At 32.9% G+C, this 14,191-nt stretch overlaps 2 protein-coding genes across 3 annotated transcripts; one reads left to right on the top strand and one right to left on the bottom strand.

Annotated features, from left to right (window-relative positions):
* Positions 1 to 3,399: 3,399 nt before the first annotated feature.
* LOC118047845 (L-ascorbate oxidase homolog) lies at positions 3,400 to 6,491 on the top strand. Its single transcript, XM_035057250.2, has 9 exons — positions 3,400 to 3,460; positions 3,625 to 3,804; positions 3,951 to 4,060; positions 4,233 to 4,503; positions 4,610 to 4,709; positions 4,808 to 5,153; positions 5,242 to 5,607; positions 5,784 to 5,862; positions 6,055 to 6,491. The coding sequence occupies exons 2-9, from the start codon at positions 3,661 to 3,663 to the stop codon at positions 6,250 to 6,252; spliced, it is 1,614 nt and encodes a 537-aa protein (XP_034913141.1). The 5' UTR covers positions 3,400 to 3,460; positions 3,625 to 3,660; the 3' UTR covers positions 6,253 to 6,491.
* Positions 6,492 to 12,447: 5,956 nt separating this feature from the next.
* On the bottom strand, positions 12,448 to 13,963 carry LOC118047848 (dof zinc finger protein DOF1.1). Of its 2 annotated transcripts, XM_035057253.2 has the most exons (3): positions 13,856 to 13,963; positions 13,593 to 13,689; positions 12,448 to 13,490 (listed from the first exon to the last, which is right to left on the bottom strand). In XM_035057253.2, the coding sequence occupies exons 2-3, from the start codon at positions 13,669 to 13,671 to the stop codon at positions 12,700 to 12,702; spliced, it is 870 nt and encodes a 289-aa protein (XP_034913144.1). In that variant the 5' UTR covers positions 13,672 to 13,689; positions 13,856 to 13,963; the 3' UTR covers positions 12,448 to 12,699. The 2 variants fall into 2 exon arrangements, with proteins under 2 accessions (XP_034913144.1, XP_034913143.1); XM_035057252.2 differs by having other exon boundaries at positions 12,448 to 13,689.
* Positions 13,964 to 14,191: the final 228 nt, after the last annotated feature.

Here is a 14,191-nt window from a genome sequence, read left to right as displayed (position 1 = left end):
CGATGTAATTCAAACAAAGTTTCAACAATTTACAAACACATATAATTTGACAAAATCTAAAACAAACTATAACAACTATAAAATTATACATTCATACTATAAGTTTCTTTGACAAATAACAATAAAATAAGTACATATGTTAAAAAAATACATATACTAAGAAAAACAATAAAAATAATAAAATTGACATTTAAATATTAAAACTAAAAAGGATAGATTTACTTACAAAAAATGATAAAATCCACAATAAATTAATCGGAGAATGGATGTTGTGACCACGTACAAAAATATAAGAAACTTGAGTGCTTGTGTTGAAAATAGAAGGAGAGTTGGGATGGATGGTTGGTTGCAGTTTGGGAGGGAAGAGTTGGGATGAGGAATAATAATGAGAAATAGAATAGGAGATAGTCAGCAGCGTGTGTATATATTGGCTTTTACCGTTGGAATCACCGACGGACACGTCCAGTTGGTAATTCTAATGATGAATAGGCCACATCATTGTAAGATGATCCCAGTTTGAATCCTTCGATCATTCAGTCAAAAAAATCATCTGAAAAAATTCTATGTCATCACATTGTTTCTCCTTTTCAAAATTGTGTAGATTCTGTTGGTAATTCTATTAGTTTTCATCGATTTTCTATTAGTGAAGTCTAGTGCTCCGTATATATGGTCAAGCTCGCTAGGCCACTTTCTTTCATGGGGACTAAAATAAAGCTTTGGATGAAAAATAAACTTGATCAATAACTAAAGGCAAAATTCCTGCAAATTGTGTTGAGAAAACAATAAAAAAAGATAAAAATTAGTCCACACACATTCAATTTCACTCCTATTTTAATTTGTTGTGGAATTTTAAAATTTAAACTCTCTGCAAAATCAAGTATCGAGGCAACTTTGAAAATGTTTTTCTGACACACTAAGAGCCCGTTTGGCTCTGTGGCTGCAGCTGGGTTTTATTTAAAACACAGTTTGCAGCTGTTTGGTTAAGAAAAAAAATGATATACTGTTTATTGGGCCCCACTTGATTTCTGTGTTAGAAAAACAGTAAAAGAAAAGCAGCAATTTCTTATTTTTTTCACTGTTCATGTTAATTGCACTGTTAAATGAACAATGAAATTAACATGAACAATGTATAATGTACACTGTTCACTTGCCTGCGTGAATTATTTTTTTTTAGTGTGTTAGTTTTTTTAACATTTTTTTTTAAAAAAACTAGTTTAGAGTGAATTTTATACCTGATAATATTTTATCTAATTTTATTACAAGCTAAAAACATTATGAAAACTGTAGTTTTTGTCGTATGTATTTCGTACGTAATGGAATTATAAATGGTTTCATGGAATAATAAAAAATATTTTATATAAAGTATTATTTATTTCATGATATAATAGCAATAGTTAATTACACAATATTTAAATTAAAAATCATCAATATTAATATATATTTTTAAAATTATTTTATAACCTCAATTTTAAAAGCATTTTTAACCAAACACATTAAACTATTTTTTCTTCAACCTCAATTTCAACCACAATTTTAACCAAACACCTATTTTTTCAAACCAACCTCAACTAAAAGTATTTTTTTCAAACCATAAACACAACAGCTACCGTAATAACAAACACACTCTAAGAACCTTAATTCAAGTTTATAGAGATAAACTATCATCTTCTATCTTGAATCAATTCAATGTAAAATAATTAAAATTAAAAAAAACAAACAAATAAATTATTGTGTTTTAAAAAATAATTATTTTTTTTAAAATTATTTTTATTATATTTTTGAATTATTTTGATGCGTTGATATTAAAAATAAATTTTAAAAATAAAATAAAAATTATTTTAATGTATTTTTAAATAAAAATTATTCTAAAAAATGCATGGTACCTAATTAATTCTACTTGCGAAAATATTTTAAATCTTAGTAGACATGTAAGAATTTTATAAATCCCTTCAAATATATCTATTTATACTTTAATTCTGGTTGACAAAAAATATTAATTGAGCACTAAACAAAAGTCTTAAAAACTGTTGGCGGGAAGCCATTCCTACAGCAAAAGTCTAATAGAAGTTATAACTTTATTAAACAATGGGTAAAAGGTGTTAAATTTTTTTAAACTATTGGTTAAAATAGAATTATCCACTAAATAAATTATTCGGTGCTCAGAGTTTCTTAATAAAATTGAAGAGCTATTTAAATATTTTTTTGTTAGTTAAACTTAAGTTTTTATTCAATTTGTACTAAATTAATTACGTGAGATGTATATCATCCATGTATTCTAGACTATAAAATTAGATCAAATCCGGAAAAAAAGTAGAAAACCAAAGAAAAAAAAAAATCATGGCTTCCTCCTTTATTTTATTTATTTCTTATTTTTTCTAATTGTAAAAATTAAAGTGTAAAAACCAAGTGCATCTTTTCCTCTGACATCCCGACAGACCTCACCTGACCCGACCCGACCCGATCCAGCGTCCCTTTCCTTTGTCTTCAATTCTTGCTTCCTCTGTCATGTGACCCGGAGTCTAAATTATTTTAAAGAATATCTTTCTTCCACGCGTTTTCTTGAGCTGCTCTAATATTTTACGATTACAAATCAGAGCTTGCTTCACAATTAAATTGCAATTAATGTTGATCCGTTCTCCGCTGCGCTGCCCTCGCTTCCTTACATCTTCCCCCCTTCCCGCCACCGACGATTCTTGTTCTATGGTCCTCCATGAATCACCTAGTTCTGCTTAATTGTTTAGAAAGAAAAATTGAATCAATACTTCCTTGAAAAAACTGTAATGAAATACAAGGTATTAACTATTCAAAAGATATTTAAGAATATGATAACAATTATTTTTTTCTTAAAAATACATCATACTAATAAGTTTTTGATTCAAGTGTCAAAGATTATATATTTACTTTTCTACTTTGTTTTTTAGGGGAGTTGAGATTAAGAAAAATGCCCCATATCAAAATAGGCTATAATATAAAAATGGTTATATATAATCCTTCTAATATTAATCTCCTAACTCTCTAACTAATGACCAAAGAAAATATCAGTGCATATGTTAGTGATTTACGTCGGTCCAATATGGCTATATATCTTCAATTGCTCAACCTATTTGACAATATCCGAAGTCAAGCTCTAAATATTATTGGGGAATAAAATGGATGAATAGAGGGTTAGTTTATGTCAAGAAATCTTAAGTCAAAATGGCAACTGGTGATTTGTCAATATCTAAATATTTCTGAGTTCAGAATGAGTCGTGGAAGAGTATGTAAGTTGAGCATGAAGTGCGCCGCAAAAGAGCTTTCTATTTTCTGGATTTTCGTGTCCCTCCATGCTGGCACCTCCAGAATCTTGATTCATGCATGATTCTTCCCTTATATATGGACTCCACATTTTGAGTCCTGAGTACTGTGCTAAATATTTTCTATCTCTTTCTTCATTCTTTGAGGATCATTTTGCAATTCTTAGGTATACAAGTAGGTTAATCTATATATGCTCTTCTATTCCTTTGTTAAGTGTGCCAAATCTTGGCCAGCCATTCAGCAATATTGCTCTATAGTCAATGACGTGAACTACAGATGGCATCCTTCGTCACTGAATCTAAATGGTTTGTTTTTGTTTTTGTTGGGCAGATATCTGGAAACTGAAAGAAGTATTTTTACGTTAAGATGAGGCAGGCCAGCATCCTGTGTTTTTGTGTTGGAATAATGGCTTTGCTGATTGATACAAGGGTGCAAGCAGAAGATCCCTATAGATACTACACATGGACAGTAACATATGGAACACGCACTGTTCTTGATATACCTCAGACGGTAGGCTGTTAACCCTTTACATTTTCCTACTTTCAAGTGATATATTATTGATTCTCAGTGAAAGATGGTGATACTGTTTTACATCTTCACACTTTCTGCATACTCAATTGAATCTGTTCCTCTCTTGTTCTCTATCAAATTTGCAGGTTATTCTTATCAATGGACAATTTCCTGGCCCAAATATTGAATGTGTGACTAACGACAACATAATTGTAAATGTTATTAATAAGTTGAATGAACCTTTCCTCATAACATGGTTAGTATTCAATTCACTCTTATACCATTATTTGTTTCTTGGCACAAGGAAGTCCTGCTAATTCCAACTCCTGGCCTTTCCTTACAATGGATTCCAAGTCCCAGTTTCTATCTGCTAGAACACATTATAAATATGAGTAATAAAAAGCAAAGAATTTCCCCTGTGAAATCAGGAATGGAATCAAGCAGAGAAGGACTACATGGCAAGATGGAGTGCTGGGGACCAATTGTCCAATCCCTCCAGGCTCCAGCTGGACCTACAAATTCCAGACAAAAGATCAGATTGGAACTTATAACTACTTCCCTTCAACTGCAATGCATAGAGCCGCTGGAGGATTCGGAGGTTTCAATATCGCTTCACGGTCTGTGATATCAATTCCATACCCTATTCCTGTTGCAGAATTTACCCTTCTCATTAGTGATTGGTACAAGAAAGGACATCAGGTTTGTTACTGAAAAGCCTCCGATGTATCTCTTAACAATCCCTTTTACCCTCTTCGGTTTCCAACAATGTTTATCATGGTTAATTAGGGAGCATCCATCTTTGCAGGCATTGAAGCAAAACTTGGACCAGGGCAAAGCTCTTCCTGTTCCTGATGCTCTTCTTATAAACGGGCTTTCTAAAGTTGCAAGCTTCACTGGTGAAAAAGGTAACCATCATATAATGGAATATATCTTCAATTTCTTTTTAAGATGTGATTAAGAAGAGATGGAGCATGGAAGTGAAACTTGGCCGTGCTTTTTTCAGGGAAAACTTACAAGTTCAGGATTTCAAATGTGGGAATTTCAACTTCAATCAACTTCAGAATTCAGGGCCACACACTGACTCTTGTTGAAGTTGAAGGATCCCATACTATGCAAGAGGTGTACGAGTCGCTTGATGTTCACGTTGGTCAATCAGTAACAGTTTTGGTTAAATTAAACAGTGCAGTCAAGAACTATTTCATAGTTGCCTCTTCTCGTTTCACTAAACCTATTCTCACTACCACTGCCCTTCTTCGCTATGCGGGCTCTAGCACCCCACCCTCTCTGCCATTGCCTATTGGCCCAACTTACCATGTTCACTGGTCTATGAAGCAAGCCAGGACCATCAGGTTATCTTCTTCAAGTTTCTCTCTTACAACCATACTTTTTAGTCAGTCAAACTAGTAGCTAACTATTGCCAAATTCACATGTGGACAGGTTGAATTTGACAGCAAATGCAGCCAGGCCAAATCCTCAAGGGTCATTCCATTATGGAACTATAAACGTTGTGAAGACGTTTGTTTTTGCCAATACAGCAGGGAAGATAAACGGCAAGCTGCGTTATGCTGTTAACGGGATATCTTATGTCGATCCTTCCACCCCATTGAAACTTGCTGACTGGTATAACATCCCCGGTGTCTTTTCCTTGAATTCGATGAAGACTACACCTGTCAATACCCCTGCAGTTCTCGGAACATCCGTGGTTGGAACTGAACTTCATGACTTTGTGGAAATTGTCTTCCAAAACAACGAGAACACGATCCAGTCCTGGCATCTATCCGGAACCAGTTTCTACGTTGCTGGGTAGGCATTTTTATCAGCGTACTTTTGCTAAATTTTACATATATGTTTGGTACACTTGTTTACAAGTCCAAGCTCACACATCAATCTAATGTAACATTTCAATTCTATGCCCTTATATCCAACGAAATCAAAGTTTGCTGATACAAAATACACTGATTAATCTCTAAAATTTGCAGATATGGCGATAATGTGTGGAACCCCAGCATGAGGAAACGCTACAATCTACTCGATGCTGTCTCTAGACACACTGTTCAGGTGATTGAAAAGAACATCTACAATTGTTTTAAGGAAAAAAACATACACATACACAATGAAATGTCCACTTTCCTCCCGTCTAATTCCTAGCCCTGTATAGATGATCAATATTTTAGAGAAAACTGCATAGATGATGTTAATATATTATTCAATATCTTAAATAAACTAACTTGAACACATTAATGTTGGCAGGTATATCCCACTGCTTGGACCGCAATATATGTGTCATTGGACAACAAGGGTATGTGGAACTTGAGGTCAGCAATCTGGCCGCGGCGATATCTAGGCCAACAGTTGTACGTCAGGGTTTGGAACAACGAACGCAGCCTATTCACAGAGACTGACCCCCCTCCAAATGTATTGTTCTGTGGCTTGGCTAAACGACCATAGAAATGTTTCGCTTTTGTTTAGTTAATTTCTTCAGTTCTTAAAAGAAAAAAATCTTAAACTTCTTGAATCAGTTACGAGGGGGTGACTGGAGGTAAATGGGAAAACAGGCTTTAGAAAGAGGGCGAAAGTAGAAAATTTTCTTTGTTTTAGTGTGATATCGATCCTTTCCTGATTATATTGTGTACTAATAAACTATTTGCCCACCTTTCATTGATTTACTGGGATTTTTTATGGTTTTTTATTCTACATTTCATGCTACCTTGCACCCAACCGAATGCTTGAAAGCTTGGCTGAAACCTTATGCTGCTTGCAAACATCTACATTTGACTATTTAAACAAGAATAAGTTACTGAATTTGTATTGTTTTTATTCTAAATTATTAAATTTAGAATAATTTGCAAATATCATTGCAAATTTGCTAAGCTTTTATTATGCCATAGAGATGGATGAATTTGTATTGTTTTTATTCTAAATTATTAAATTTGAATTGGGAATAAGTTACTGATATAAGTTATGATCTTATGAATTCATGGAGTAATCGTTTGAACCAGAACCTGATAGGTAGAACTAGCAGCAGGGATTTTGTTTACTTGCAGCAGGGTATGCAGATTATTTGAGGAAGGGGAATTAAACGACATGTCGCTAATGATTGCGAAAAAGGTTAACAAACTAGCCTTTTACCATCCTAAACCCGCCCACAGACAAAACTAAAGCCCCATGGGCTCAAACTAGGCTAGCCTTTTAAGAGGGAAGGGGCCATCAAAATAGTATGTGAAACGTTTTTTTTTTGTAAGATTAGTAGCGTGATTTCACTTGAATGTGTAGTAATTCACTAGTTTTGTTGCCTGTAATTCGACGTGAGTATGCATTTGAGATGTTATTTGTGAGTTTTTTTTTTTTATATATATATATATATATAATTCATGTAAATTCAAAATATATAATGTTAAATCCAGTCAAAAATTGATAAAAAAAAAACATAAGAAAATTATGTCCAAACTCTATTTTAAAAAAATATAAATTATAAGCAATGTTTATTTTTTTCGGAAGTAAAAAAATTAAATTAGCATGTTACGGGGAAACTCTTTATTAGTGTCACTAAACTCATCGTAGTAGATCAACCTTAAAATTTCATGATCCAATTATTTATCTAACATAACTTCATATTAAAGGATGTAGAAGTTGCCACAACAAGACCTGATTGATTTAATAGGTTTTAAGACAAGTCAGATAATTATAAAAAAATAGGTCGATTTAAAAAAAAAAATAGGTTCATATTTTTTTAGTTTTAATATCGAGACGACGTCATATCGAATCACACCCAATCAACCCAAGTTAATCATCAAATTCACATCTCAAGGCATGGACACGACCAAAATGCGCTAACTCAATTAGGTAGCTATCCTTTTTCTTTTCCCTTCCTTAATTTATTCTCTCCTTAGTTGAGCCTTTTTTGGATATAACTTAATGAAATCTGACACTAAATTGAAGAGTTCTTGAAGATTCAAGGGCTAAATTAAAAGGATAGAGCTTGGGCTCAAGTGAGATGATATCTAGGGCTCTATTGAAGATTTATTATAGAATTAAGAACTAAATTGAACAACGAGAGTAAAATAAAGTTTGGCGCCAGCGAGTGTGAAGAGTTTTCAAATTTATATGACACGTGTGGCCTCCTCCGACCTCTAAAGACAAGCTTTTTTGGTATCATTGGAATCATTTTGGTGGGCCTTTCCTCTCAAGGTGACTTGTGGTGTTTACCTCACCATAATAATGCATCAATGGCCATTTTTCTTCTCTTTCCTTTTTTTTTTTTTCTCCCTCTCCTCTCATTGGATTTCAAAACTGAATTTTCTATTCTTCCTTTAAAGGTTGCCTCTTTTTTCTTCTCTTAATTGTCAATTGAAGTTCCTCTAGTTTTAATCTCTTGAAAAACAAAAAAAATCCAAATAATTCTTTGCAAGACTAAACGCAAACCCAATAACAAGATATTTTAATGACTACTCGAGATGGCCATAATGAGATAAAAGAAACAAAATATCAAGATCAATCCTGAAACAAATCAACATGGAAAGATCAATAAAAAAAAGTTACATGGAAAAAAAAATATCATTGTATGAATCCATAGTGCCAATAAAAATGCATTTATAGTGGATGTAATAATGAATTTGTTAGAGAATAATATAAATCATATACTATAACATCACTTAAAAGTTTAAGTTATTAGGTTGAGATGATTCTTTCACATAATATCAGAGCATTATTGACTAAACAATCCTGAGTTCGAGTTTTATCACCTCCATTGTATTTGATAAAACTAAATACAAAGTAATAATAAGCAAGTGTAAGTTTCAAGTCCAAATAACTTTCACTTAAAACGGTCTTCTAAATAATAATATAAATTATATCTTAGGGTCCTACCTAACAGTTTAGACTTTTAGGTTGAGATAACTTTTTTACACATTCTTCTTTACTTTCAAATACAAGCTTAGAACCTTTTTAAATGTAGTTTTGATTTATATTTTTTTTCTTGCTTTCCAACTTATAAAAGAAACAAGGAATAATTAATATATCCAAATATTTAATACATAAATTAATTATAATTTCTTTTTCATGTTGTTGGAATTGAGGAATATGAGAATTAATTCAAGTCATACTAGAAGAAGCCTTTTATATATAGTCCAGTGCTTATACAAATACGAACATCAATTCTTTTATGATAATAATGGACATCTTTCACAGAATGGTGCAAATACTATTTATTCATATATATAGTTTTTAGAAACATTTCGGAGAAAATTAAATATTTTAATATCGGATCTATATCTCACAATGTAAATACACAACCCGATATTATGCAAAATTATTGAGAAAATATGCAAGAAAATCAAAAAATATTTTGAAATAACCCTTTGAATTTTTTGAATTTTTTTTCTTATTTTTTAATTATATAATATACTCATATTATTATTATATTAAATATAAATTGGATTGGGCCGGGCCAACAACAACCCGCCATGCATGTTCTTTTTTTTTTATGGGTTGGGTTGGCCCAACCATCTAGGCCAGACCCAGTCGGGTTGGGTTATGCCAAAACTAGCCCAACAGACCCAGAATATATATTTTTATGTGCTGGGTTGGACCTAGCCCAGCCATCTAAGCTGGGTCCAGCCTATGCCCGCGTGGTTGCTGGGTCGGTTGCTGGCCTGACCAGCAACCATGCTAATTATTTGGTCATTACATGAAAAATCATGCAATTACCAGATCGGGAAGGAGGACAAACAAAAAGATAAGGTGGTGTAACCTTGCTTGGCTGGAGGCAGACGATTGCTGGAGTCGTTCTTGGCGGTGCAAGGAAGGTCGTGCATGGTGGTCGAAGGTGGTGGTGTTGTTAGGGGTGGAAAAAAAGATGGGGAAAAGGAGGTTGTCAGAGGAGAAGAAAAAAAAATGTGGAAGAGATTAATTTTTGCCAACTTTGCACACTGATTTCTCCCATTTTAGACCATGAAATTCACCCTTATTTGTAAGGGTGGAAGAGATACATTTTCTCTTTAATTGTGCTAAATCTTAACCCTTGATTCAGCCCTGAAGGATTCCAACCGTTTGCTTAAACTGGCCATCATGAATTATCAAATTTATCAGTTGAAGGCTGGTTGAGTTGGTCACTTAGAGGCAATGCTGAAGGTGATAGGGTATAGTCAGATGTCATATCAACATTTGCATGCAAGTTTTGTCAAATTTGATAGAGAACTAAAGCTTAAATGCCCCTTAGAAGTGCCTACTTGAGCAATTTTTTCAGGCAAAAATGTCGAAGAAAAGGAATAGTGACCAGATGACATGTTATCTTATATTTTGTTTTAGTTTTCAAAATGACATCATTTTGGACTTTTAAGGTTTTAAAGTAGAGTTTTGACTAAAGTTCAATTTGATCCTTTAGCTTTTAATTTCTTTTAATTGCATCCCTAATTGACCTTAAACTTCTAATTTTATACAATTTTACCCCTACTGAACTTCAATATCAGCTGCAAATTTTAGAGTCTTTTTCACATTAGTCCTTGGTCTTGGATTTCTTTAATTTATCCCTTAATTAACTATTAAACTTTCAAATCTCTTCAATTTCACCGTTAATTTCAGTCAATTAAGTCCTTAGAGTTTGGTGTCTTTTTCAAAATGGTTCTTGGCTGCAAAGTTCTTCAATTTAGGTCTTAATTGACCCAAAATCTTTGATTTTCTTGCGATTCCACTCCTTATTTGAACCAATTAACTTTGTAAAAATTAAATTTGGTCTTTTAAAATTTTAATCTTCTCAATTAAATTCAAATTGGACTTTCAAACTTAATTTTCACCAATTCAACCCCTAATAAAATTAATTTAACCCATTTAAAGTATAATTAAGTCTTTACACCTAATTAAATTCTTTAATTGGACCCAAGTTAATTCTTAAACGTAATTAAACTTTAATTTGACCCATGATTAAATCAAATTGGTCTATTAAAAATATAATTATCTTCTTGGACTTAGTTTTGTATTTAAATTCGTCCAATAATAATTTAATTTGACTTTCAGTTTGATAAAATGAGGTACAATTAGACTCTCTATTTCATCCAAAATTACAATTTGATTTTTTCTACATGTGAAATCCTCTTAACTTAGTTTTTCCAAAATGCAAGTCTTCTTGCTATTATTATTTTATTATTTTATTTTTATTTTGGAAATAAAAAAGGTGGGGAATAACCAAAAAATAAGTTATGACAATAAACATTGATCTTGTGGGTTCTTTTTTTTTGTGTGTGTGATTTTGATAGGGAAATTATTGAGCATATTTTCCTTCATTGTTATGAAACTTGGAAGATATGAAGCAGTTTTATGAAATTGATAGGTCTCTAATGGTGTATGCCAAGTTCTTTAGAATCTCTCATGATTTTCATGCATATTTCATTTTTTTTATATAAAAAAAATAGCATTTTTTTATAGTTTGAAAAAAATACTAGAATCAGTCAAAAGGATATCATAACTAGTTTAAAATTATTTATTTGAACTTGACATATATTTCAAAAACACCAAAAAAAATTATTTTTTTTATTTTAATATATAGGATTATAAATTTATACATAAGATATATTCCCAATATTAAATAAAAAATATTCCATTTTATTTTTTATGTTTATGCATTAGAATTATTAGATTATAACTTGATAAGATAAAAATATCCTTATTGATGAGGACTTTTTTTTTTTTTTGAATTTTAGATAGATCAATCGATTAGAAAATATAACATTACCTTAATTTACATAAGATAAATAAATAATGCATCTTATCTCAGGTCAGGTATACTAGAGGTGCTAGTATATTCTTTATACATATTCAATACCCTTACCCAGATTCTAAAACCAATTAGGGTTTTTAATTATCAAAATATTAAGTGACGACTCTCAGTCTTCCTCTTTTATTGATAAAGAACAAAAATTTCTTGTTTTTTCTTCTAATATTATTTTTGATAATCCTGATCCAAAAAAATGATAACCGGAACGCCGCACACTTATGACATTGTTTGTTATTACTTACACTTCTAAAGTAAGCTATCAAAGATAATTAATTATATGCATGTTAATTAATGTATGGATGCACGTGTGTGTGTTAGAGAGGGAGGAGGGAGAAGGTGGTGGTGGTGAGCATTTCCAGTACAAGAAGAAGAGAATAAATCTAAGCAAATATATGAGAAGAAGTGAAGCGCAGGCAGGCAGGCAGGCAGGCAGGCAGAAGGCTTTAACATAAGGCTGCAAGAGGAATCCTTCTTCCCAGCTGATAGAATCAAATTGCTTTTTGAGGAAACCGATCTAATTTCCAAATGCTGCTTTTAATACTTAATTGTTGATTACTTTCTCGTAACAATTAAACGAATCTACATATGCCACCCAACAGACCACCACCACCACCACCACCACCTTGCACCTGACCTCCACCCCTTAATATTTATGAAAAGGAAAGCTTATAAAGTTTTTGAGTTCACCAAGATGATAAACTAAATCAAACATGTGATGGTTTATTCTTTCCCACATTTGATTATTCTCATAGCACAGGAGTAGATGGAGTATGTGTTCGCCTAAAATCTCACATCATCTTTTAAACATTTGATAACTAATAAGAACCTTTTAACACACCTAGCTAAGCTAGTCATTTCTGCGATTGCATCCTGCATTTGAAATAAAGAAAGATGATTTATATTGAAAGGGATTGGAAGCCAATCAATATTTTCATCACTACTTCTTGGTCCTTGGTACATCCTCACAATTTAAACACACCTCAAAACACACATACTTAATCAGGAACATTAAAAGAAACGGAAAAGAAATACTGATTCTACGACCATATTCTTATACCACACCCCAAACGACAATCCTAGAAAATGAAGGAGATCTAAAACTTAAAAAAAAAAAAAAAAAAATGTTCTTAAGGATATGCACCATTAGTTGTTGGAAGATCAGACCATGAAAACGCTGGATTCCAGTAACCCAACTCACCTCCAGCAACTGGAGCAGACTCCAAAATGGTTGAAGTTGAAGTTGATGATGAAGTCGCAACATTGCTTAGAACTATTGCTGATGGGTTATCAGTATAGTAATTTGTTGATGATCTAAGCCTTTGATACAGTTCTTGTATCCCTGAATTTTGAGCTTCACCAACATTGAAACCATTTTGTTGGTGCTGATTGCTTTTCCAAAAAGGGCTGCAAAGACCAAGAGAAGGAACTTGACTAATAGGGTCCAAGCCTAGGGTTCTAGCATTCAGTGCAGCTGTTCCAACTCCTGGCTCACTTATGAACTGGTTCCCAATCAAACCCCCCTCCTCCTTCACAAAAATAGAATTAGAAAGTGTACTAGGGTTAGGGTTTTGTGTGGCTCTTAGCAAAGCCAAGATATGAGAATTCTGTGGTGAAGCCCACATGATAGGGCTTGACGAAAGCTCATGTTCAAACCCATTTCCAAAACCTGATCTTCCAATGTCAGAAACCATAGTTTTCATCTTATTGGTGCCAGATTTTCCAACAGAGGCCGATACGCTTGTGTTCTTGTTTTTCCTACATCCACCTCCAATTGGAACATTCCTAAGCGCACCACCTTTAGTCCAATACCGGCGGCAAGTCTTACAGAAGTGGCGAGGCTGAGTGAGGTTATAGTTGTTGTAGTAACAGAACTTGGTGTTTGAAGAATCGCATCGAGGGCATCTCAAGTTCTCTTGAGCTGAAGAAGGTGTTGAGTTAGTAGCAGAAGTAGTTGTTGCTGATGTTGTTGAAGAAGAAGGAGATGGTGAAGGAGAAAGGGAAGGAGAAGGAGAAGGCGTGCCTTCTAAAATGGTTGCATTGATGGGAATTTTCCTCTCACCGCCAATTAAGCCAGCACCTCCTAAGAGTTCTTGAATCATCTTTTCTTCTTTGTAGATCTACAACAATCCAAAACAAGAAAAGCAAAGATGGGTGAGAACTCCTTTTGAGTTACTAGAAAAGCTAAAGAAAGAAAGTTAGGTTTTTATTGTCAGTTTAGAGTATGTGTATATTGATGAATGTGAGGAAGATGAGGATATTGTAGAAGTAGAAAACATGGCTTGCCTTTGTAAGTTCAGTTGATTAGTATTATTTGCTTTGTTGGCCGGTCTTTCTTTTTTGGTGGGTATGTAAAGGAATATATGATACAGGTTATATGAAGAGATGCGGAGCGTGTTTCACATTATTATAGTAATTGTTATTTAAAGTATTTTTTATTTAAAATTTATTTTTAATATTATCATATCAAAATAATTTTAAAAAAATTAAATTTCTAGCAACCAATAATTTTACCATTCTACCAAACACGATAACAATATAAACATACAATGTGAAAGCAGCCACTTTAATCAACATCACAAAAACACTAGTGGCCCTGGATTCGGAATTTTGCTGTGGGTT

This window comes from Populus alba, chromosome 7, assembly GCF_005239225.2.
Source record: "Populus alba chromosome 7, ASM523922v2, whole genome shotgun sequence".
NCBI lineage: Eukaryota > Viridiplantae > Streptophyta > Magnoliopsida > Malpighiales > Salicaceae > Populus > Populus alba.
Note: the sequence above shows the minus strand (reverse complement) of the source record. Positions and strands in the feature narration are given on the sequence as shown.

Bases quoted from the DNA above. Each gene is read 5' to 3' on its own strand.
- LOC118047845 (XM_035057250.2), top strand. From the start codon at position 3,661: ATGAGGCAGGCCAGCATCCTGTGTTTTTGTGTTGGAATAATGGCTTTG. The intron at 3,805-3,950 runs GTAGGCTGTTAA...TCAAATTTGCAG, and splicing joins TTCTTGATATACCTCAGACG to GTTATTCTTATCAATGGACA. The intron at 5,863-6,054 runs GTGATTGAAAAG...TAATGTTGGCAG, and splicing joins TCTCTAGACACACTGTTCAG to GTATATCCCACTGCTTGGAC.
- LOC118047848 (XM_035057252.2), bottom strand. From the start codon at position 13,671: ATGATTCAAGAACTCTTAGGAGGTGCTGGCTTAATTGGCGGTGAGAGG.